This window comes from Typopeltis vanoorti, chromosome 10, assembly GCF_054136105.1.
Source record: "Typopeltis vanoorti isolate ZY-2024b chromosome 10, IOZ_Tvanoo_1.0, whole genome shotgun sequence".
In the NCBI taxonomy this organism is placed as follows: domain Eukaryota; kingdom Metazoa; phylum Arthropoda; class Arachnida; order Uropygi; family Thelyphonidae; genus Typopeltis; species Typopeltis vanoorti.
The window spans coordinates 62,080,491-62,107,704 of NC_143558.1; the positions used below are offsets into that span (position 1 = coordinate 62,080,491).

A 27,214-nucleotide genomic window follows, 5' to 3' on the forward strand; every position below is an offset into this window, starting at 1 on the left:
GTTTCACTAACCTTTCCTATATCAGCAGTGCTATAGACTGTTTAAGTGGCTACCACCTGAGATTAGCTTTGCTAATACATTCCTGAATGCTAACAATGTCAAGTTCTTTCCTAATAAATTCATTTTTAATATGAAACTGTCATTGATGCCATCTGTTCACTACTCGAATCTCCATCAAAATTCTCATGTCTGTGGTCTTCAGTCTTTGATCATGTGTCTTATTTCTAACCCAACTCTCAGATCCATAGCTTGAATACAAATAGTTTATAGTGTTTGGCTAATTTCTTTCTTATTCCATATAAATTGATTCAGTTGATTTCCTACCATTACCAGCTTTGCTAATTCTGGAATTTCCATATAATTTGAAATCTTCACTAAAAATTGTGCCTAAATAGCTTAAATGTTTTACTTGTTCTATAGGTTCTCCATTCAGGATGCAGGGTACGTTTTCAATGTTTTTTTGCCTATTTATTGCTGATTTTCATACTAAATTTATCACAGCTGTCATTCACAGTTCAGTTAGAGAATCCTGGACACTTGTACTGGATTTGATTAAGAATATAGCATCATCTGCATAAAGCAAAGAGCTAAGTTTGACATCTGCAATTCTAATATCACATTTAATATCACTTTCCTTCATAATGTGATCCATATAGATGATGAACAACAGTAGAGATAATGTACACCCTTGTCTCACACCTGATTTAACAACAAATCACCATCCTGTACTGCCAACTTGCTACTCAAATATAGACTAACTACTGCATGATACGATGTCCCAATTACATCATGTAACTGTTTTGAACAGTTTTTCTCTTGGCACCTTGTCATAGGCCTTTTCCAGATTTACAAAACTTTAATACAGATCCTTGTTATATTCCTTATGGATCTGAGAGCTGGGTCAGAAATAAAACACTTGACCAAAGACTAGAGACAGCAGATATGAGAGTCCTGACAAAGATTAAGGGGCACAAACAGATGGCATCAATGGCAATATCATATTAAAAATGAGGATATTAGGAAAGAATTTGACCATGTCAGCATCCAGGAATGCATTAGCAGAGCTTATCTCAGGTGGTATGGTCACTTAAACAGAATGGGTGGAAAGATTAGCAAAACAAGTGTTCTCTGCCAGGTTGGCAGGAAAATGACTCAGAGGAAGACCGAGATATAGGTGGATTGATACAATAAAAAGTGCCTTGCAAGATAGAAATATAAGATCTGATAATGTCGGAGTCTTGACAAGTAACAGACTGATTTGGAGGAAAATTGTAGATAGGAAGTTAGTAATGATGTAATTTTTTCATGTAGTACTATCATATCCTGTACACCTCTTGAGGGTACATGGCAGGAATTTGATGATGATGTCATATTCCCATGATTTCTCAACTATTTGTCTTAAAGTGAAAATCTGATTGTGACATCCTCAATTTGCATGAATCCAGCTTGTTTTCCAAGCTTCCCTTCCACAATTTTTTTTAGCCATCTCTCAAGTATACGTTCACAAATCTTACCAGGATGCTCAGTAGGGAAATTTCTTTGTAATTCTTACATTTTCAGTTTTATTTCCTTGTTACAGGTAGGTACTATGAGAGTTCTATTCCGATCATCTAGAAATCAACCACCTGACCAAAAATCTGAATTCTGCAGCGTAGCCACTGTAAAACTTTTATACCTTTCTATTTGAGCATTTCTGGTTGAATATCATCTACTCCAGCTGCCTTTCCACACTGCAGGTCTCTGATTACATTCCTGTTCAGTGTTTTCTACAATCACGCTCTCATTGCTTATTTCATTTAGAAATCTTTCAAAGTAATTATCCCAGACATCTATCCATTTTCATGTCATCTCTAATTCCTTCTAAAGTACTATTTTCTCCATTTCTAAGTTTTTTCAATAGCATTCAGCTTTAACACCTTTCTGATATTTATTTTCAATGTACTTTTGACATGCTTTCTTTTGTTCCTTGACTGCCTCTTTAACTTCCTGAGTCCACCACAGAGTTCTGATTTTTCTATCCCTGCAGACAATCTCAACACCTCTCTGAATCTTCAAGATTTGGTTGATTTCACTCTTTCATTTTTCCTGAATAATGTTTGTACAGGGTGTCCCAAAATTCATGCAAGAAGTAATTTTGATAGAAAACACAGGTTTTTAATTAAAAATTGTAATTTCTTATTGATTCATGAAGTATACAGTATAGGGTTATGCATGGACTAGCATATCGGGTAAATGGCCTCCACAGCTTTTGCTGGCACATATGCACTCTTTTTCGAAATTTTCCATGACCGTTTTGCATAAATGTGGCCTGAATTTCGTTGATGCAGCGCTCAATTTCCTCCTTCAAGGCATGGGTGGTCGTGGGCTTGTTGGCATAAACCTTAGACTTCAAAAAACCCCAAAGAAAAAAGTCCAACAGCATTAAGTCACATGATCTGGGCGGCCAATTCTGATCACCAAAACGGGAAATGACTCATGCAGTAATTGAATTGTTTCTCGGGCTGTATGGCATGTGGCACCGTCTTGTTGAAACCACATGTCGTCCACATCCATATCTTGCAATTTAGGCACAAAATAATTGGATTATCATGTCGCGATAGCGAGCACCATTAACTGTTATTGCCTTACCAGCCACATTTTCGAAGAAGAATGGACCGATGATGCCTCCAGCCCAAAATCCACACCAAACAGTGACACGTTGTGGATGCATTTGTTTCTCAACAATCACTCGTGGATTTTCTGAACCCCAAATGCGACAATTTTGCCGATTAACGAAGATATCAAGATGAAAATGAGCCTCATCGCTGAAGATGATTTTGTTCGAAAAATAAGCATCCACTTGTTGTTGTTCAATAATCCATTCAACGAACTCTCTTCGCTGTGTGTGTGTGTGTGGTCAGTAGGCTTCAGTTCTTGGGTCAATTGAACTTTGTAAGCATAAAGATGCAAATCTTTCGTGAGAATACGCTGTAGAGAGCTTCTCTTCTCGAAATGCCCAAATCAAGATCATGGCGCCAAATTGATGTTCCTGAACTCTCAGCAACACTCTCACGAACTGCTTTGATGTTTTCTGTTGTACGACTTGTTGAAGGACGGCCAGAGTATATAAGATCACTAATTGATCCAATTTCCTTGAATTTTTAAATTAATATTTTCACAGTTGATGAAGTTAAATCACTATTTTGACCATATTTTGTACGAAAATTGTGAACTGTAGCTGCCAAACCTTAATTATTTTTAAAATATTGCTCAATAATGAAAATGCATTGTTCATTAGTGTAGCGCTCCATTTTTAATAACCCTGAACTGTCAGCTGTCACGCTGTCTTTTTTTTTCTCATTGGCAACACTTTACTGCACAAATGGCACTAAATTTAAATCTTGCATGAATTTTGGGACACCCTTTATATCTCAGTGTACAGTTCACCTCTAAAAGCTGTTCAACTTTGATTCATTTTAAAGCTTTCTTACACACTCTTCTTTTCAATATCAAACTCAATTCTATCCTGCTCAACACTAAATTGTGATCACTTCCAATTTCAAATGCTCTGTACACTCTTATCGGCTGAACCAGTGGGAAAACATCGCTATCAACACTAACATAGTCAATGAGACTTTTCTTATTTCTTGCATCTTCTCTCCATGTGAATTTGTGCACATTTTTATATTGGAATATTGTGTTTGTAATAACTAATCCATGTTCTGAACATAGCAGATACTTACCATTATTATTAGTTTTGCTCTTTTCTCCAAATTTTCCCAAAATATTTCTGTCTGATAATCATATCCTATTCTGCTTTTAGACAAGAAGGACCAATTTTTCATTTTTCTGTTGTGTTAGCTGCCTTGAAAAGTTTCTCCACTTCTTTCTCACTAGAGCCTACTGAGGGACCATAAGCACAAATAATTCTCATTCTCCAATTTTCCATTCTGATATTCTGCCCACATCACTCTACTTGATATTGCCTGCCATTTAAGATTATTTTGTATTTAATTTTGAATACTATAACTGTTGCTGTTTAGAATACATCAGAAGAAGGTTAGGAATGGCTAAAACAACATAGACTTGTCTAAAATCTGGAAGGATGGATCTATCTCCATGGGAACAAAGTTGAGGATTTCATCATCAAATTCCTGCCATGTACCCTCAAGGGGTGTAGAGGATATGATAGCACTACACGAAAAATTTACATCATTACTAACTTCCTATGTACAATTTTCCTCCAAATCAGTCTGTTACTTCTCAAGACTCCAACATTATCAGATCTTATATTTCTATTGTCTAAGGCACTTTGTACCGTATCAAACCACCTATATCTTGGTGTTCCTCTGGGTCGTTTTCCTGCCAACCTGACAGAGAACACTTGTTTTGCTAATCTTTCCTCACCCATTCTGTTTAAGTGACCATACCACCTGAGATAAGCTCTGCTAATGCATTGCTGGATGCTGACAATGTCAAGTTGTTTCCTAATATCCTCATTTTTAATATGATATTGCCATTGATGCCATCTGTTTACACCTCTAATCTTTCTCAGGACTCTCATATCTCCGGTCTCTAGTCTTTGGTCAAGTGTCTTACTTCTGACCCAGCTCTCAGATCCATAAGTTAAAACTGATTTGAATACTGTCTTGTATACAGCTAATTTAGTGTTCCAGCTAATTTCTCTCTTATTCCATATGAATTAATTCAGTTGACTTCCTACCATACCAGCTTTGTTGATTCTGTTGTCTATTTCTATATTTAATTTACCATCTTCACTAAAAATCGTGCCTAAGTAGCTGAAATGTTTTACTTGTTCCACAAGTTCTCCATTCACAACACAGTTGACATTTTCAATGATTCTGTCTATTTTCATTGTCTTTGTAGTGCTGACCTTCATACCATATCTATTACAATAGTTATTCAATTTAGTCAAAGAATCTTGCAGACTTGTAGTGGATTTATTTAGAAGTATAACATCGTCCACATAAAGCAAAGAGCTGACATTAACATCTCCAATTTTGATATCATGTTTAATACCACTTTCCTTCATAATGTGATTCATATAGATAATGAATAACAGAGGAGATAATATACATCCTTGTCTCACACCAGATTTAACATTAAACCATCTTCCTGTACTTCCTTCGATTTTAAATGCTGACTTACAACTCAAATAAAGACAAAGTATTCCTTGATATAATGCCCCATTGACACCATATAACTGTGGCGTATTGAATAGCTTCTATCTTGGCACCTTGTCATATGCCTTTTCCAAATCAACAAAACTTAAATACAGATCTTTGTTATATTCCCATGATTTCTCCACTATTTGTCATAAAGTGAAGATCTGATCCTGACAGCCTCTATTTGGCCTGAATCCAGCTTGTTCTTCATCCAAGCTTTTTCTTCCACAATTTCTCTGAACCGTTTCTCAAGTATACTGGCATAAATCTTGCCTGGAACACTCAGTAGGGAAATGCCTCTGTGATTCTCACATTCAGTTTTATTTCCCTTTTTATATATAGGTACTATGAGAGCTTGACTCCAATCATCAGGAATTCATCCCTCTGTCAGGCATTCTGAACTATGAAGTGCAGCCACTGTAAGACTTTTATACCTCCATACTTCAGCATTTCTGGTCGAATATTATCTACTCGTGCTACTTTTCCACATTTCAAGCCTTTGATGGCTTTTTTCTACTATAAGTATGGATATGTATTCCTGACTGTATGCCTACTGAGTGTTTTTTACCACTGTGCTATCACTGCTTGTTTCATTTAGCAATTTTTCAAAGTAATTACTCCATACTTTAAGGATATCTTTTTCTGCCGTTTTCATGTCACCTTTATCATCTCTAACTCCTTTTACAGCACTCTTTCCTTCATTTCTAAACTTCTTCAACAACCTCCAAAATATTTTGCCATCTTCTTGATATTTATTTTCTATGTTCTTTCCAAAGTCCTCCCATGACTTTTGTTTAGCTAGTTTTACACAGTGTTTAGCTTTCTTACATTTGTCTCTGTATTCTCTAACAGCACAAGCTGACTTATTTGCCAGGAACTTTTGATATGCTTTCTTCTTTTCCTTCACTGCCTCTTTAACTTCCTGTGTCCACCATGGAGTTCTAATTTTTCTATCCTTGCAGACAACTTCACCACATGCCTCTCTAGCTGAATCAATTGGGGTTTTCTTCAAAGCTTGCCACTGAATCTCCAAGGTTTGGTTCCTGTTCTCAAACTCTTTCATTTTTTTCTTCAATAATCTTTGTGTATTTTAGTCTACAGTTCACACCTGAGAGCTGCTCAACTTTTATTCGCTTTAAAACTTTCTTACATTATTCTTTTCAATATGAAATTCAATTTTATCCTGCTCAAGACTAAATAGTGATCACTTCCAATTTCAAATCCTCTGTAGACTCTGGTGTCCTGCACCAGGGAGAAAACATCACTATCAACAATAACACAGTCAATGACACTTTTCTTATTCCTTGCCTCTTCTCTCCATGTGAATTTGTGCACATTTTTATGTTGGAACATGGTATTAGTAATAACCAGTCCATCTCCTGAGCAGAAATCCAACAGATATTAGCCATTATTATTAGCTTTGCTCTTTTCTCCAATATTTTTGTATGTGTCTGACAATCACTTCCTACTCTGCTATTTAGATCCCCAACAAGGACCAACTTTTCCTTTTTCATTGTGTCAGCTGCTTTTTCTAAAGCCTCAAAAAAATTCCTCCACTTCTACCTTAGTAGAACCTTCTGTAGAACTATAGGCACAAATAAGTCTCATTGTCCAGTTCCCCATTCTCATATTTGCCCACATCACTCTACTTGAGATAGCCTGTCATTCAAGAAAATTAGCCTCGTATTTTGTGTTGAATACTATGGCTGCTCCTTCTTTTCCTTGATTGTCATTGCCTGAATATAACATTTTGTATTTATTGCTCAGAAAGATCTCGCCAGTTTTTGTCTTTTTTGTTTCAGTCACTCCTATTATGTCGATCTGGTACTTATCTAATTCCTCAGCTAGCTCCATTTCTTTGCTATTCAGGCTTCTTATGTTGACAGTACCGATCTTTAACTCTGGTGATGTTGAATTGAGGTGTGTTTCAGATTTGTTCCAGTAACTGACTTTTCGCTTTCGTCCTGGTTCCCTGGCGAAAACAACGGGGGGGGGCCTTGTTTAACCGGGCGACGCCCCAGCCAGCACGAAATTTTGTCATGCTGTACCATCGTTTTTATTTTAGTTGAGGATTTTGAATGCAGTTATTTTTCCAACAGCAACTTATGGATGTGAGACTTGGAACCTAAAGAAGTTCAGATAAGAAAAGGATAGCTGCTTTTGAGATATGGTGCTACAGAAGGCTGTTCGGAATATCATATACTGAAAGGTGTACAAATGAATGGGTGTTAGAAAAGATCAGTAGAACTTTAAGGCTCCTTAAGGATATTTACAAAAGAAAGTTAAAATATTTTGGACACATTGAAAGGATGGAAGGAAGATTTCTCAAAACAGTAATAGAAGGTAAAGTTCCTGGAAAGAGAGGAAGGGGTAGACCATCAACAAGATGGATGGATGGTGTGTGTGTGGAGCAACTAATCTTCAGAGAGTTGAAGTCTCCAGAAAAGCAAACAACAGGACTACATGGCAAGGCCTGGTGTGGCACATCGCCAAGCATCAGAGTGACCATATGGTATCTGTGGATGCCAAGTGAACATGCAGATATAGATACTATAACTACTCCTTTTCTCTGATTATTATGGCCTGAATATAATACCTTGTATTTGTTGCTTAGAAAGATCTCACCTGTTTTTGCCTTCTTTGTGTTGGTAACACCTATTATGCCAATCTGCAATTCTTCCAGTCCCATTTCTTTTCCATTGATGCTTCTTATGTTGATAGTGCCAATCTTAAACTCTGCTGATGCTGAGTTGGGATATCATCTGGGATTTGTTCCAGCAGTTGACTTCTCTTTATTTTTTTTTGCTGTTCACCTTGGTTCCTTGGCAAAACAATGGGGGGGGGGGCCTTCTTTAACCAAGCAAAATTTTGTCATGTATATTATCACCTTGCATTATGGTTTAAGCTATAAGAATAAAATTTGGTCAGCTAAATCCCAAATTGGCAGCCCATCCCAGTATTCAGGTAGATACCTAATAGGGTGCACCACAAGAAGATGCAAAATGGATATTAGGTCAGAAGCGCTTTGGTTCTCTGCATTTCCTAAAAGGCTACGTAGAGGTCTCCTCCCAGTTATCCAGCTTTGACTCTTACGCACTCTTCAAGATGTAATGTTTTATTTCTAATTTCATAACCAAATCTGTCAAATTTACTTGTCTAAAGATGCTTGAAGACTTATAGCAGATTTAAGATATTGTCGTTTGCATAGAGAACTAAGTTTAATATCTATTTGAATGTCACATTTAATACACCACTTTCTTTAATAAATTAGTACACAAAGATTCATCAGGTCTAAATCAAATGATCTTTCAATTCGAACTGTCAATATGCAACTTAAATATGAGCAATGTACTCCTATGTATAGGATTCTATACAGATTTAGTGCTTTGAACAGTTTTTTTTACCTTGGCAACCTTGTTTGTTTGTTTTTATTTTTCAACATCAAAAAGCTTAAATAATGTTATTTATTTTTATTATTTTTTAAATTTAGAAATTGATATAAAATAAGGGCTCTACTCCAATCATCTTTGACACAACTTCTGACCCAGCCTTCTGAATTATGCACTGTAGCCATTGAATAACTTCCACGTTTAATCATCTCAAGTTCAATTTCATACACTCCAGCTGGCTTTCCACATTTTGGATTTCTTAAAATGTTTCTGCTTTTAGAACTCATGAATATTTTTTCTATTACAGTTCTGCTGCCAGCTACCTAAATGCTTCAGACATTCAAATATCCTTAACTTCAGTTTTTTGCAATCTGATTCATTTTGTGTCACTCTTTCTCTTTATTCCAAGCTTTAGTAAAAGGTCACCTCCAAAACATTTTGTTGCCTTCACATGATAGTTAATATCTATAACTTACTTTTTCTGCATTTTTCTGTATTTCATAAGAGCACTTAGTAATTTATTGTTATGCTGACCTCTCCTCCACAGTAGTTCAAGAGTCCCTTCTATTATCTCTCTCTCTCACAGTGCCTATCAGGAGATGAATTTCAGCACACAGCATGATATCAATGTCTCACTTATTGGAGGCATGAAATGGCTTGAAAAAGTTCCATTTTGTCTTGAGCAGGGTTTCAGGATTATATAAATATAAATAAAATAAAATGAAGCTACTAATGTCTGTAGTTTTATAACCTTTCCATGGGTAAAAGCCACATAAAAACATTCCTAAACTGCATTCTTAGTAAGTTGTCATGGTAATCCTAAGTTTGCTCTCCACCTGCCATGAGTTGTAACTATGAGATTTCCTTATCAATTTGTATGTTTCTATTTCTATCTCTTCTCCTGCATCTATTTTTCAAACTTTGTAAACTACATTCTTTCAACTGTCCTCATAGGATAAAATTCCTTAGGTCTTGTCCAAGATGTGAAAAATCTTTATAAGAGATGTTTTTCAACTGACGGTAAGTTAGCCATTCTCATACAGAAGATGGCAGGCCTTTTCTTTCTAAAAACGTTTTTTTTTAATCCTTCAAAATAAAGGCAAACCAGCCAGAAGAAGACAAGCAAGTTACAGACACAGTACACTGGTCTTATAGCTTTAGGTGCTTCAGCTATAATTCCAAACCACCACAACACACCTTTAGATAGATGCAGGCTTAACAAGCCTCTCAAATACTGTGATGACCACTCTATTGGTTTATAATCGCCTGCATCAGTCTTTGTATAATGGAATTATTTTGGCCTTCTTTTTCTGATTAGGAATATTGTTCATGCTGAAATTAAAATTGAACAACCAAGTCAAGCACTGTTAATTCTCTCAAGCATTTCTTTAACACCTATGCAAGTATCCCATCAAATCTCACTATAAGAAAAGGTCTTGTCATCCAGAAAGCTAATGAGTGCCTGAAGCACATACCTTACTAAAGTGATCACTTAACATTTTCCTACTATCTGTATTCATTGAAGTTATTCTTCCATGAGCATGCTTCCTTTTACTTTCCAAAGCTCCTAGCAAACAAGTCGGCAGATGTCCCAGAAGAATACAGAGAAAATGTAAAAGAGCTAAACTATGTGTAAAAGTAGCTAAGCAAAAGTCATGGGAAAACTTTAGTAAGAATTATCAGGAAGGTGGCAAAATGTTCTGGAGGCTAACAAAGAAATTTAGAAATGAGAAAAAGTACTGTAAAAGGAATAAATGATGATAAAGGTGATATGAAAACTGAAGATAAGGATATCCTACAAGTCTGGAGTAATTACTTTGAAAGACTGTTAAATGAACCAAGCAGTTTTCTGGTACAATAAAACCATACCAGAAAATTTTCAAGAGGAATGAGAGAAGTTCATATCGATACTTGAGGTAGAAAAAGCTGTCAAAAATTTGAAATGTGCCTGATATTAGAATTGGAGATGTCAAACTTAGCTCTTTTCTTTATGCAGAGGATGTTGTGCTACTAAACATATCCAGTGCAAGTCTCCAGGATTCTCTAACTGAAACTAAATTACAGCTATAACAAATTTGGCATGAAAATTAGCAATAAAAAGACCAAAACTATGAAAACAGGCAGGAGCATAGAAAACTTCAACTGCATTCTGAATGAAGAACAAGTGATATATTTCAGCTATTTAGGCACTGTTTTTAGTTAAGATGGCAGGTTAAATCTGGAAATAGATTAACAGAATAAGCAAAGCTGGTATGGTAATAGCCAGCTGAATAAATTTATATGGAATAAGAGAGAAATTAGCCAAAACACCAAACTAGCAGTATACAAGACAGTGTTCAAATCAGTTTTAAGCTATGGATCTGAGAGTTGGGTTAGAAATAAAGCACTTGATCAAAGACTAGAGACCACAGATATGAGGGCTCTGAGAAAAATTAGTAGAGTGAACTGATGGAATCAATGGCAGAATCATATTAAAAATGAAGGTATTAGAAAGGAACTTGATATTATTAGCATTCAAGAATGCATCAGCAGAGCTAATCTAAGGTGAAATGGTCACTTAAATAGAATGGACAAAGAAAAGTTAGCAAAACAGTTGTTTGATACCAAGGTAGCAGGAAAGAGACCCAAAGGAAGACCAAGGTCTAGGTGGATTGATTCAGTCAGAAGTGCCTTAGAAGCACAGAATGTCAGATATGACATTGGAATGTTCACAAGTAATAGATTGATTTGGAGGAAATTTGTTGACATGAGATTAATAATAATAATGTGAACTTAATCAAGTAGTGCTGTTATAGTAACCTTAACATCCCTTGGGGGTATATATCAGGAAATTGATGATGATAAAATAGGTGAGATCTTTCTGACCTATTTTATCATCATAGTCTCAGTAACATCAATGCCAATATGGTATTTCTGCAATCTCTGTGCTAGAAATAACTCTTTTTCAGTAATACCAAATTTCAATTCTCTGCAGTTAAGATGTCCAGTAGTTGACCTTTGACTGTTTAGTCTAGTTTCCTGATGAAAACAGCTTGGGTTCTTATATGATCAAAGGAACTTCCCAATCACTATTTTGACATTCGCTGTTAATATGAAAATACTCATGTACTTATGTAATAATAATACTATATACTCTACATTTTATTTTATGTAAATCCCACTTACAAAAGGTTGAAACCTGCTGTATATTAGTAGCACAGGTGGGCTAAGGACCTAGATTAAATCCAAAAACACTGCTCTAGAGACTAAACATGGAATTTTTTCAAGCCACTACAGGCTTCCAATAAGTAAAGCAGTGGTCTCGCATTAGGTTGATGATATTCATCTACTATCTGAAGACATTCACAAACATCCATTCTTGTGTAGAGGCTTAAGTGCTGTGAGGACATTATGTTGGAGGTTTAATGGATTTTTTACAACACTCAAAAAGAATTAAAATAGAATTTAATACTTCCTATATTTCGTCCTAGTCACTAGGACATCTACGGGGATTACAAAAACAATTAATGTAACATGCACACACAAATCTTACAATACTAAGCCCAACCACGTGGGTGACAATAAAGTCCTATCTAGATGGAGCGCCCTCTAAGGGCAGTTGTAGGTGGCCTGGAATGTAAGGTGGGACCTCTGGTGATGAGTGTTTCCCAAATCTTCGGAAGCTTAATGCAACCGTATTTATTAAGATTTGGTTAGTTTCTGAGAGCTGCTGCTGCTGCTTCTAAGAAAAGTCTCTCTTTCTTGAATTTGCTGTGGTGGAGCATGGTGGTTTTCTTCCATGATACTCTGTAGGTGGTGTCCATAACATGGTCAGCCAAGCCTGAATGGCCATAGTTGTGTTTACAGATGTGAGACGTGTTCCTCCAGGCGGATGGATGCTGATCTGCCTGTTTGTCCAAAGTACGCCAGCTTACAGGAACAGAGTACTTTGTAAACTCCAGGTAGCGAGAGAGGAGGGAGCTGATCTTTTGTAGAACGGATAAGGGTAGCAAGTTTGTGGTAGGGCTTATATGCTGTGTGTAGGTTGTACTTTTTTAGTATCTTGGCTATTTTTTCAGATGTGCCACGGATGTAGGGTATGGTGATGGCATTTTTAAAATCTTGTTGATGAGAAGGACGGGGAATGGGGGAAGAACTGATTATTTTTTTGATACTGTGTTCGCTGTAGCCATTGGAGAGGAAAGTGTTGTGTATGTGGTTAAGCTCAGTAGTAAGGGTGGTTCCACTGGAACAAAGATTGTGGGCTCTCTTAGTAAGAGTTTTGATGATGCCATATTGTTGTGAGGGGTGGTGGTGGGAGAGTTTGTGAATGTATCTGCTGTGTGTGTGGGTTTTCTGTATACAGTGAAGGCAAGTGTATTATTAGGCAGGCGTGTGACTAAGGTGTCTAGGAAGGGTAAACAGTTGTTCTTTTCCTTTTCCATAGTAAACTGGATTCTTGGATGTAGGCTATTAAGATGACTGAGGAAGGAGTCTAACGTGTCTGGGCCATGAGGCCAAATAGAGAACACATCATCTACATATCTTAGCCAGATAGAAGGTTTGATTGGGGCTGAGTCTATGGCTCGTTTTTCGAAATCTTCCATATAGAAATTGGCAGGGGGAGGGGAACCCATAGCGGTTCCCTCTATCTGCTTGTAGATTTTGTTCTTCCAAGAGAAATACCCAGAGTTAATGGCAAAGGAAAAGAGATCTAAGATGTCAGAGGGAAAAACGTTTTCTAAGAGAGATAAGGTGTCGTTAAGGGAATACTGGTAAACAAAGAAGAGATATCAAAGCTTACCAATATGTCTGTATTATTCAAGGTTAAATTTTCTGTGAGGGCTTTAAAGCGGGTCGAGTTTTTTATATAGGAAGTGGACCTTCCGGTTAGGGGGGGGGGGTCAGAGAGTTGGCCAGCTGTTTGGACAGTCTGTAGCAAGGTGCATTGGTGGCATCTACTATAGGTCTGAGTGGGGAATTGGGTTTGTGGATTTTTGGTAAATCGTATATTTGGGGGGGGGAGTGGAAAGGTTTAAGTTTTTTCGTGACGTCAGGGGGCCAGGAGGTTACTTTTTTAAGTAAGATTTTTAATTTCTTAACTTGTGTTTTTGTGGGGTCATGTTCTAGAGGGATGTAGGTAGTGCGATCGTGGAGGATAATGTTCATTTTACGATTGTATTCACTGGTATTAAGAATGACTGTGGCATTACCCTTATCTGCTCTGGTGATGACGATACTTTTTTCTTTGCATAGTTTCAGGAGAGCCATGCGTTGGGCATACGATAAGTTGCTTTTCGGAGGTGAAGAATGAGCGAGGATGTCGGCTACGTCAAGTCTGATGTTGTTGGCTATCTCCGACAGTAAGCGACCGATCCCCCGTTTGATATTAACCATAACATCGAGCACCGGTACTTCCTTCGGAGCGATGGCAAAATTACAGCCGAGGCAAAGGGTGCTGACGGCATCGTCGTTGAGCCTTTTGGAAGAGAGGTTTACTACTGTTTGGAGCAGTTGAATTTGTGGTTGTGGTTTATCTTTAACCAGGTTGCTAAATTTCTTGACGTGTTTATTTTTTATTTTTTGAAATTCTCTCTGTGCGGAGGTTTCCAAAATGCTAGAGAGAATCGACCAAAGTTCAGGGTTAAAAACGGCGGAGAGCTCCGAATGTAAGGAGCCAATGGTGGCGTTCGTCACTGAGAGGGTGACATGAGTAGAGGCGATTTGCTCGCGTAGTAATGCCTGGCTGGCATGGTTATATATACGGAGTGCTTTTTAGGAATGGAAATTGATCTTCATTTTAACGCAGTTCGGTATCACTCTTGTATCCTGACATCTTTTTAGAAAGGCCAGCCTATTTAGTTGCCTAGATAGTCGTAGTTTTGACTTACCGTATTGCTTGGATTTGCGTGCTAAATCTTCTCCATAAATGATTAGAATTCGTGTGTAGAGGCTTCAGTGCTGTGAGGACATCATGTTGGAGGCTTAATGGATTTTTTACAACACTCAAAAAGAATTAAAATAGAATTTAATACTTCCTATATTTCGTCCTAGTCACTAGGATATCTACGGAGATTACAAAAACAATTAATGTAACATGCACACACACAAATCTTACAATACTAAGCCCAACCACGTGGGTGACAATAAAGTCCTATCTAGATGGAGCACCCTCAGAGGGCGGTAGTAGGTGGCCTGGAATGTAAGGTGGGATCTCTGGTGATGAGTGTTTCCCAAATCTTCGGAAGCTTAATGCAACTGTATTCATTAAGATTTGGTTGGTTTATTTTAAAAATGCCATCACCATACCCTACATCCGTGGCACATCTGAAAAAATAGCCAAGATACTAAAAAAGTACACCCTACACACAGCATATAAGCCCTACCGCAAACTTGCTACCCTTATCCGTTCTATGAAAGATCAGCTCCCTCCTCTCTCGCTACCTGGAGTTTACAAAGTACCCTGTTCCTGTAAGCTGGCGTACTACTTTGGACAGACAGGCAGATCAGCATCCATCTGCCTGGAGGAACACAAGTCTTACATCTGTAAACACAACTATGGCCATTCAGGCTTGGCTGACCATGTTATGGACACCACCCACAGAGTATAATGGAAGAAAACCACCATGCTCCACCACAGCAAATTCAAGAAAGAGAGACTTTTCTTAGAAGCAGCAGCAGCTCTCAGAAACCAACCAAATCTTAATAAATACGGTTGCATTAAGCTTCCGAAGATTTGGGAAACACTCATCACCAGAGATCCCACCTTACATTCCAGGCCACCTACTACCACCCTTAGAGGGCGCTCCACCTAGATAGGACTTTAGTGTCACCCATGTGGTTGGGCTTAGTATTGTAAGATTTGTGTGTGCATGTTACATTAATTGTTTTTGTAATCCCGGTAGATGTCCTAGTGACTAGGACGAATTCTCCTTCTGTGAGTTGTCTACTTTTTTCAGTTTCATTTGATGTTTTGAAGAAATTGCATTCTCTTCAAAATTCACAATGAGATGTAGAATTTCTTAACAGGTGCTACATTCCCACATCAAACCTCAACGTGTAATGCTAAATAACTACATCTAACAACAATGGAAACTCCAGTCAGTCCATACTTATGGATAACAGGCTTTCATTGACATGGAAGCCTTATAAAGAAGCTGTGCACATTCCTAAATGCTATAACTAATGATATGCAAAAAAAAAACCTTACCTGCAACATTTTCTCTCTTACTCCTAACTTTAATCTGTGCTCTTGTAACATTCTGAAGAACTACCTGGTTGAAGTCACCTGTTGTAAATTTGGCTTCTGCCAAAGAGAATGCAGCTTCCTTCATCACTTCTCCCATCAATGATTTGGTCTAAAAAAATTTAAGAAACATCAGGGGAAAAACAGATTAAATGAGATATTCATTTTTTTCTTCTCCATTGTTACATAAAGTATCGATTAAAAAAAAAGAGCTTAATACCATCTTTAAGTAAAGCATTATAAATAAACTTAGCTGCTGAAAATTGATAACATATCAAGGTCGTGTTTCTGAAATATATACACACATAAGAACATCTCACTACAATAAACTACAAAACAGCAGATTTTGCCAATAATGAGCCTAGTTTGACCTCTGATGCATTTATGTGCTTAGAAGACAGTTGAGGAATGCTGGTGGCCAGCTCAATAGCACAACACCCATGAAAATACCTGCAGAAAAGGCATAAGGCAAGAATGGAAAATCTATGAGAAACTGATTGGAATGAATATGTGTGAACGAGAGAGCAAGCACACTTATTAAGCAGACAGATCTCTTCTGAATAGTATCAGGAAGGTTTCTACAGAATCATTTCAAATGCAAGAACAGCATCCTAAGACTGAAAATCTGGGATTTGTACAGCAATAGGAGTTTGGAAAGGTGAAAAGTAAACTCTTGAACAGAAGAGAACACGTTGTTTGCTGGCAATAAGGTTAAGGAAGTGATATACAAGGTGTGGCTATTAAATAACGAGACTGGTTGAACAAATGTGGTTTATTATTACAAGTGTACAACTTAATTGTTATCCTCTCTAACATACTCCCCTCCTCTATCTATACACCATTGCATACGAATTTTCCATTGTTGGAAATAGTGCTGCAAGTCAGGTGTTATCTGCTTCAGCAGTGCTGCCATTTTCTCCTTTACCTCATCCACTGACTGAAAATGGGTGCCTTTCAATGCAGATTTCAACTTTGGAAAAAGGTAAAAGTTGCATGGAGCTAAGTCTGGTGAGTAAGGTGGATGGTCCAACACTGGGATCTTCTTATCAGCCAGATACTGCTTTACAGACAGTGCACTATGGGCTAGAGCATTGTCCTGATGGAGAATCCAGACGTTGTTCTTCCACAGATTGGGTTTCTTCTTCCTCACTCATTCTCTCAGGTTGGCCAGAACCTGAAGGTAATAATATTGATTAACTGTCTGAGCCTCTGGTACCCATTCAACCATTACCACATCCCTGATATAAAAAAAAATGATCAGCATTGTTTTCAGTTTTGACTTGCTCATTCTTGCTTTTTTCATTCTCGGTGACATGTGAGTTTTTCAGTGCATTGATTGTCTCTTTGTTTCTGAATCGTACTGGAAAATCCACATCTCATCACATGTGATGATCTTCTCCTGCAAGTTTGGATCTGCTGTCAGCCGTTCCATAATGTCAGTGCAATTTGTTTCTGGCAAAGCGACTTCACATGTGTTTCTTTTATAACTGCTTACAGACTAACTACAAGCGACAGCGAACAATACTTATCTCAACTGCTTCTAGAACCTTCAAGGTCATTCACAGCACAAGCGCATTCTACTGTTACAAAGACATGATTCACAGCGCACCTTGTCTCGTTATTTAATAGTCGCACCTCGTATTTATGCCAGGAAATGCTAAAGGTGTAAACTCAACCCAAAAAGAGAAATCCAAGTTCAGCTAGAGATCTCGGTACAGCAGTCTCTCCTTATCCACGGTGAATACAGGTAACTCTTACATAACGCGGTCTACAAATTGTAGTAATCCTTGTTCAATGCGGTTTCGATATAATGCGGTCTGCAAATTGTATTGCGCATGTAGTTATAACTAGCGAATTTACATTAGGGGAAATACCCTTCAGCACACATATATGTCAATTGTTCACAGTAAACAAAGACAATTTCAATTGTCTTCATTTTCTATCAGGAAAGTGCATTAAAAATCATAAGTGTGTTAATCTCAAGCTGAGCACTTTATTTTCTGGTGAGTTACATACAATATGTAATGCTTTTTTATGTAAAAAATTTACTTTCATAGTAATGGCCACTTAGAGAGCTTTTGCGATATGGTTGAAAATGAAATTAGTAAATTAAATGATGAGAAAATAGATTTAAATGAGGAGGAACTGGTACTTTAAATAGATGACGTCGAAATGAGGAAAGTTCTGCCGAAGATTTTGATTGGGATGAATCAGTTAAAGAAATTAGCAGAAGTTATTTTACGGATAATGATCCCTCAATGGAGCGCTCCGGAAAATTCGCAAGATGATTGAATATTTGTTTAACTCCATATCATGAACTTAATAAAAAAAAATTGCAGCATAGTGGTAAGTAAAGTTTTATTACTGACTTCTTGATAATTAAACCAGCCGATGTATGCAATGAGAATTATATAAATGATGAGTCTTTGACTCCATGGGGTCTTGGGTAGTAATAATAACAACAATAATGTCCAAGAGATTTCAAGTGATGACAACTTCTGGCCACTCGTAAATAAAGAACATCTATGAAATGTTAGTTTTGAAGATGTTTAAATGGTGACGATTAAAGTATGCACTTTATTTTATTTTGCCTAAAACATTTGTGCAATACAATTTTTAATTTTATAAGTTTATACTATGTATTTGTTTCATAGTTTACATATTTTCTTAACTTACATGAATTACCTGATTAAATAAAAATATTTTTTGTTGGGTATGTTATTGTTGTTTATATATATGTATATATATACAGTAGAACTCGGTTATAACGATGACGGTTACAGTAAATTCACGTTTATAACGAATAATTTTGAAGGTATATTTGAATTACATTTGATTTAATGCATGTATTTAATGTTTATTACGAATTCGTTTCACAGGAATAACGAACGAATAATACACGTTAGTCGTTCCTTTACTGACATGTCGTACGTACGCATTTTCTGGTTGTGGAAAAATGTCGGGAGTCAAACAGAAAATTTTATTGGTTTCTGAAAAAGTAGAAATTATATGGGAGGTAGAAAGTGGCCAATCAAATCTGACAGTAGCAAAGAAGTATGGTTTGTCCCCATCTACAATATCAACAATTTGGAAGAATCGCGAGTTAACTCTGAAAGCTTTTGAAAACAATTTATCGAAGTGTAAAAAACTTAAAAAGTGTAATAAAAGTGACGTTGACGAGGCTCTTCTTTAGTGGTTTAAAGTGCAAAGAACCGCTGGCTTACCTATTAGCAGACCAATTTTGAAAGTTCAAGCTGAAAAATTTGCTGTTCAACTTGGTTATAGTGATTTTAAATGCAACAATGGGTGGATTGATCGCTTTAAGAACAGAAACAATATTGTCTACACAAAAGTAAGTGGCGAGGCGTTGTCCATTGACAAAAACGTTGTTTCTGACTGGATCAAGAATGTATGGCCGGACATCAAACGAAGGTATGGATACAACAACATTTATAATGCAGACGAAGCAGGGTTTTTTTATAATTTAACGCCCGATAAAACTTTTCAATTTAAAAACGAAAAGTGCACTGGCAGAAAACTTATCAAAAATAGACTCACAGTTTTAGTTTGTGCGAACATGACCGGTAGCGATAAAAGAAAGCTTCTTGTAATTGGAAAATTGGCAAAGCCTAGATGCTTTAAAAACATAAAGAAACTTCGCGTTGATTATACAGCGAATAAGAAGGCCTGGATGACATCTTCAATTTTCGAAAATGAAATTCGCAAGTGGGATAAAAATCTTCACAGTGAAACCCGGAAAATTTTTGTTATTGATAGGCAACTGTCCTGCCCATCCTGTAGTGGCTAATTTAACAAACATAAAACTTGTTTTTTTGCCACCAAATGTGACATCTGTCTTGCAACCACTTGATCAAGGCGTAATTAGATGTTTTAAATCCCATTTTCGTCATCTGTTAGTCTTGGAACTGATAGAACGCAGAGAAAAATCTGCAGAAAATGCTTATGACTCGAAGATCAGTGTACCTCACGCAATACATTTAATGAGTGATGCTTGGAATTTGGTGTCATCGTCTACGATACAAAACTGTTTTAAGAAAGCTGGTCTTTCAGAATACGAGTGCGAATCTGAAGAGGATAACTTACCGTTATTAGCGTGGTTAAAAGCGCGAAACTTGAACAATTTTGAAACATGCGCAGAGATTGATAATTTAATAGCCAATGATAATGCCGTCGCAATTTCGGGTATACCGACAGACGCTAACATCTTAAAACAAATCTCTCATACACCAGAAGAAGATAATAGTAGTAGTGACTCCGAGGAAGAAAATAGCAATGATGAGAAAATCGTTACCTGGTGTGAAGCAGAAAGTGCTTTACATATTTTAACAAGATTTATGGAATCGCGATCTGTAAGTTCAGACGACATATTCAAGCATCTTAGTGGTATAAGGAACAATTTCAAACGTATGAAATATGCGTCTTGTGCAAAGCAAAGCACGCTTGATGATTTTTTATGTAAAAATGTTTTAAAAATAAATTTTTGTTCTTTATATGTATGCACATATGTATTTATGTTACCCAATATACCTATACCGAGAAAAATCTGAAAACATTTTTAATTCGCTCAAATTATGACCTTCTCAGATATAACAAATAACGGTTATTATGAACAAATATATGCAGTCCCATGGAATTTGTTATAACCGAGTTCTACTGTATTTAAAAATACAAAAAACTATTTCAGAACCTAACCCTACTTTTTCTATGTAATCTGAGTCTCGCATAACGCGACATTTCTATGGAACCTAACATCTGCGTTATACGAGGGTTACCTGTACATTCCAAGACCGCCCCTCCCAAGTGTGGATACCTGAAAGTGCAGATAGTACCAAACCCAATATATATACCTACCTATGATAAAGCTTAATTTATAAATTAGGCATAGTAAGAGATTAGCAACAATAACTAATAAAGGAGAACAATTATAACAATATATTGTAATAAAAGTTATCTGAATATGAATGGAATCTTAACAATGATTTTTTTTTTCTTTCCAAGTCAAGAACTTTCACCTTTTCACTTAACGGAAGCACTTTACAGCTTCTCATTGGCATATCTGAATTGCCAGCATCACTACTCTTGTGCTTTGGGGCCATTATTAAGTAAAATAAAGGTTACTTGAACACAAACACTGCGATACTATGACAGGAGATCTAATAACCAAGATGACTACTAAGTGACTAATCGTTGGGTAGTGTTTACGGTATAGCGTGGATATGCTGGACAAAGGGATGATTCACGTCCTGGGTGGAATGGTGCAAGATTTCATCATGCTACTCAGAATGGCATGCAATTTGAACCTTATGAATTGTTTATTCCTGGAATTTTCCGCTTAATATTTTCAGACTGGTGTTGACCACAAGTAACTGAAACCGTGAAAAGAGAACCCACAGAGATATGGGGGACTACTGTATTATCAAGAAAAGTATGGGAAATGAAAATAAGATCTTTATTATAAGAAAGAAAACAGTGTTGTTTTGATAACATTTAAGTGAGTAAACTGAATACCTACAGTTCGTTACTTCCAGTGACTAGAGAATCTTTCTGAACATATATAAATTAATATAGAACTTTTGAGCATTATGTTACTAGTGAATTCTCACCTTTTCTTAATCGGCTATCCCTCCAAGTAATACTACAAATATCAGCTTTCATCATCATAAATCATATCAAAACCTTGTCCAAGCACTTCATTTTCTATGAAATGTCCTTCCCTCAGCCATTCCCAGCCTTGTGTCCTTCGGCATGACAATGGTTTCAAACAGGATGACTTCTAACTTCTATTACTAATTCTGAATATTATACCTTTTAAGAGCACATGAGATTCAGATTTTCTTCAAGCCCTACCAAAAACTAGCTACCATTATTCATTCACCAAAAGATTCTTTCCATCACTCCTGGATCATATAGGCATCTACAATATTTCTTGCTCTTGCAAACTGACATTTTAGTGAGACTGGAAGAACAGTCAAACAGATGAACATGGAAAATAGTTCAACATCTACACTACAGTCACTCTGCAACTGCAGAACATGCAAATGATACAGATCAGATTATGTGGAAAAAATCCTCTGCTATACAGATATAAATACACATCTGAGAGACTCTGGAATCAGCCAGAGCTCTATAACATTAGCCTTATTCAAGCAAATTTGGCTGTCTCACTCTACAAAAATCAGGATATAACATGAACAGTCAAGATGAATCACCTCACCATATCCAAAATGTTCATCTGAAATTAGCATCCAAAATTCCTCCGCTCAGTACTAAGTACATTGGAACACATGCAGTTGCCACCCAACACCCCTTCACAGTACCCTTGAAACCCACAGAACAAGTCTCTTTTCCTCCTCCTTCATTCCTGTTATGGCCATGTTGTGGCACAGTCTTACTCCCCCTCATGTATTTCCCAAGGAATACAATATACAGGTTTTTAAATCAAATGTAAACAAGTTTCTCCTTTCCCAACCTACTACCCATACACAATACTAACATACTATAGGTTTAATTAACCAACCTCCTGTATGGGCTCAACAAAAATCCATAGTGGGTGCCAGTTAGGACATAAGGATTATGTTATATCGAATCCAGTCTATTTGCTTTTCTATTGCACATACATGCACAAGTATATCATACGCTTATGCCTATGAAAATACCTTGGTGATAGTGAAATATCAGTTAATAATTTAATAAAAAGTTATGTAATTGTTATTCCTAGATGCCTGTTTCTTCCTTAAAGCAAAACACTAAGTGATAGCATTTAAGTCATAAGCATGCTTGGTTAGAAAATTAAAGCTTTCTAATCATGTCTTAGATAATTTGCCAAGAATTACTAAGGTAGTATCCAATACCTACATGGTTGAAAGTTTATTTTTCACTTGGTTAGAATATAATAAATTTAGTTTAATCCTTTATCCAAGTGTGAGCAAACAAAGTTTGCGCCTGAAAGTATCTTCAGGACTGGGGTAAGGTGGTAGTACAACACCAGGACAACTCCTTGCAAAGGTGGAGCAAGCTAACATCACTTCTATCTCAGTATCTCCCATAATGCAAAACACATCTCCTTGTGAATATGTCTAATGTTATGCATTAAGGGAAGGGGCCACTACTCAGACTAGTTTTGACCTTTATTGAGGTCTCTTCAGTGGGAGCCAGGCCCAAGTGGAGATACCAGCCAGAAGCGTTAGCAAGGTCATCTCTACCTATAGGAGTTGCCAAATGGTGTGCCACCTTTTTAATAAATTACTCTGGATTTAGAGAAGGATGTTGAAAGTTTATTTTTCACTTGGTTAGAATATAATAAATTTAGTTTAATCCTTTATCCAAGTGTGAGCAAACAAAGTTTGCGCCTGAAAGTATCTTCAGGACTGGGGTAAGGTGGTAGTACAACACCAGGACAACTCCTTGCAAAGGTGGAGCAAGCTAACATCACTCCTATCTCAGTATCTCCCATAATGCAAAACACATCTCCTTGTGAATATGTCTAATGTTATGCATTAAGGGAAGGGGCCACTACTCAGACTAGTTTCGACCTTTATTGAGGTGTCTTCAGTGGGAGCCAGGCCCAAGTGGAGATACCAGCCAGAAGCATTAGCAAGGTCATCTCTACTTATAGGAGTTGCCAAATGGTGTGCCACCATTTTAATAAATTACTATGGATTTAATCCTGCTAATGCATTTAATCTTGCTAATGCTTCTGGCTGGTATCTCTACTTTGGCCTGGCTCCCACTGAAGAGACCTCAAATAAAGGTCGAAATTAGTCTGCGTAGTGGCCCTTCCCTTAATGCATAACATTAGACATATCCGCAAGATGTGTTTTGCATTATGGGAGATACTGAGATAGGAGGGATGTTTGCTTGCTCCACCTTCCACCTTTGCAAGGAGTTGCCCTGGTGTTGTACCACATTCTTGAAATCTAATACACTTGGATAAAGGATTAAACTAAATTTATTATATTCTAACCAAGTGAAAAATAAACTTTCAACATCCTACTACCACCTTACCCCAGTCCTGAAGATATTTTCAGGCGCAAACTTTGTTTGCTCACACTTGGATAAAGGATTTAACTAAATTTATTATATTCTAACCAAGTGAAAAATAAACTTTCAACATCCTTCTCTAAATCCAGAGTAATTTATTAAAAAGGTGGCACACCATTTGGCAACTCCTATAGGTAGAGATGACCTTGCTAACGCTTCTGGCTGGTATCTCCACTTGGACCTGGCTCCCACTGAAGAGACCTCAATAAAGGTCGAAACTAGTCTGGGTAGTGGCCCTTCCCTTAATGCATAACATTAGACATATCTGCAAGGAGATGTGTTTTGCATTATGGAAGATACTGAGATAGGAGTGATGTTAGCTTGCTCCACCTTTGCAAGGAGTTGCCCTGGTGTTGTACCACCTTACCCCAGTCCTGAAGATACTTTCAGGCACAAACTTTGTTTGCTCACACTTGGATAAAGGATTAAACTAAATTTATTACAATACCTACATTATACCAAAATTGTATGAATGCAAATTTAAAAAGACTTGTAAGGTACTAATCAATCAACCTCAATAAAAATAATGGCTTAAAAATTTTTAAATGTAGATAGCCAACATTCAGTTTATTTGAACTCTCTCCAACATCAAGTGCAGCTGACCAATCTCAATACGTGAACATCCTTTTCATAGTTATAGTATATCATTATTTTTCAACAGTATATATATTCACATAACAGCAAGAATGAGAAGACCAACACCAACCAGAACTCTGGGCCACAAAATATAATGCTCATCAAACACAGCTTTAAAGTTGAATGTTTTTGCACTCTCCACACTAAGGCAATGCATATCACTTACCACTCTTGAAATTCTAAAAAACCTGCTCTCATTCTCTTGTTCACATTTTATACAAATTCCAAAGGCTTCTTGTTTCTGTTTCCCTCCACTCCAAGAAAAATATCTTCTGCATTAATCTAGTATTAACTACTAACTTATTTGATTCATATCACTCTTCAGTCTCCTCTCCACTAGGCTCTGCAGATGACATTCCATCAATCTGTCCTCATATCTAACATTTCAGCAATTCAACTACCATAGTCATTCTTCTCTGGATGCTTTCCAAATATCTTCATCTACCTGAAAACCAAGTGACCAAATTAGCATACTCAATATGTGACTTGATCAAGGCTTGCACAGTGTAACTATAACCTATTTCTACATATTTATGCCCTCATCATTGCCATAAGTAACAATTGATGTCCTGACATTTCTCATAATGTGGTACCTGTTTGTTCCTCCCTAATCCCCTCGTTCACCTTCTTCAATATATTCTCCACCAAATTAGTACACTGAAGGCAATTTAGAAGACAATCCTTGCCTCCTAAATTTCAAAACCTAACACTTTACAACATTGTGGGTAGCTTCACTCATCTGTTCACCCAGTCGGTCTATCAAATACTCCTGGAGATCCACAAAATCAGTTTTGCTACTCGGTTCTTTGCTACCTTGTATAATCTGTAGTAACTGCACATTCTCATTTGAACCTCTTTCAATATCATTAACATATAAGTTATTGCCCTATTTCCTCTCCCACATATGGGTTTGACCTATACTCCTAACTACAAATAAAAGTAGGACACTAAGCCATCAATAAGTTCTATATCCATTATCATTATATTCAGAAATGTTTTCATGCATTGAACATTGGAGGTAATAGAACAGTGGACATTTGATTTACCCATTAAATTAGCTGATTTGATTAATTCTGTTAGTTAATTTTTTTCCACCTGAAAAAAAAAAAAATTAATTAATTTGACTTATTTGATAAATTTATTCTTGTGTATGTACTCCAAATGATGATTGATATGAAAAGTGAAATGATGATTAAATTTATTTTAATAGTTATTACTCAAACATCACTTCTTGATCAATTTATCTTACGTCAACAAACCTCAACAATTTTCTTAAGAATTTGCCGAAATCTCATCTGTAGAGCATCTGCTTTCTTCTTCAAAAGACTGTGGCCTTTCTGTGCTGCTTTCAGACGACCTTTCATAATAGCCATAGCCCTAAAAATGAGCAAACAATCTAATAAATGCAAGTAGTTCATTAGTTTGTCGCTAATTGAAATAAGGTGAATATTGTAAACCATACTTTGTGTAGAAACTTTATTTGAATGTTTTTGCTCCAAAACAAGCAGAAGAGAGGGTTAAATAAAGAACACCTTGGTTTGAATCCCATTCTAGATGCATAGAACTTTTATAAGGGCTTTACAACTGAAGGTGAGTTGGCCAGTCTTATAGGGTGGGGGGACTTGGTTTTTTCGTCCTGTAATACAGCAAAACCCAGCCAGAAGAACTTATGTAACTAACAGAGACATTAAGACCTCATACAATGGCCTCCTAGCTTTAGTTGCTTTGGCTGTAATCCTAATAACAATAACATTAATGAAGAAGATGAACAGATAGTGACTGTTCATTATCTCAGATTTAAAAGAAAGAGGGATAATTACTGATGTGAATTCTGATGAGAGGTGATGATGGAAATATCCGAACAAATATGCAGCAGTAACTGTAATAACAGTGAAAAAGTGAAGCATGTCTTGTCAACATCATGAATTAAATAATGGTTAGCACAATTAAAAAATGTTTTAAATTATTAATTCCTACATACACTGACACTGGTATCCAACAGCTAAGGACAAACTACATTTTTACCTGTATATGAAAAAATTTTCATGACCACAGCCAAATGTGGACATAAATTTATTGCCAGCATACTAATTATATTACACAAAAAAATTGTTATAACTTTTGTACAAATTAAATTGCAATACATTTTTGGCAAAGTTACAAAATTTCCTATAGAGGTAGTTAAGGAATTAATGTACAGTGCTTACAGAAAACTGCGGAGAGACATTTCAGTATGGAATATGTCTCCGAGTATGACTAAACTGCAAAGTAAAGTTAAATACAAAGTTGAGGAAAAATGGTACTGAAGAGCTGCTTTTCAGATGTTCCATACAATAGTTCACCAAAGCTGGTGAGAAAGGACTGACCGGCTCTTTCCTCAACTAGTTTGTAAAACTTTTTTTTCCATGTGAAATAGTTCACATTTATGGTTAACTTTAAAGAACTGAAGACTTTCTTGGAGTGGTATGTTGAACAGGGAAACTAATATCAAAAGAATTTTTTTTCTTATATTAGATTTATGGACTCTGTTTAAAATGTATAAAAAATTTTTAAAAAAAACTTAACACCATTAAAAATTCTACATTTCAATCTTTACATTAAGGTCATCCTCAAGAATATATACATATACAGTATATTAAAGCAATACTAGCACTGTACTATGGTAAGAAACTAAAGTCCAAAACTAATGAATCTGCCCAGCCTGACCATATGTGGCAAAAAAATAAATAAAAGTAAAA

The 27,214-nt window shown here is 36.5% G+C and overlaps 1 protein-coding gene across 1 annotated transcript in view; it reads right to left on the minus strand.

The window, feature by feature from the left end:
- LOC150102458 (V-type proton ATPase subunit D-like) overlaps positions 1–27,214 on the minus strand; it is a 131,126-nt gene that overhangs the window by 68,567 nt on the left and 35,345 nt on the right. Inside the window, exons 2-3 of the mRNA XM_090399750.1 lie at positions 25,736–25,853; positions 15,744–15,891 (exon numbers count right to left, since the gene is read on the minus strand). Coding sequence (XP_090255876.1) covers positions 15,744–15,891; positions 25,736–25,853 — 266 coding nt within the window. The remainder of the gene's footprint in view (positions 1–15,743; positions 15,892–25,735; positions 25,854–27,214) is intronic.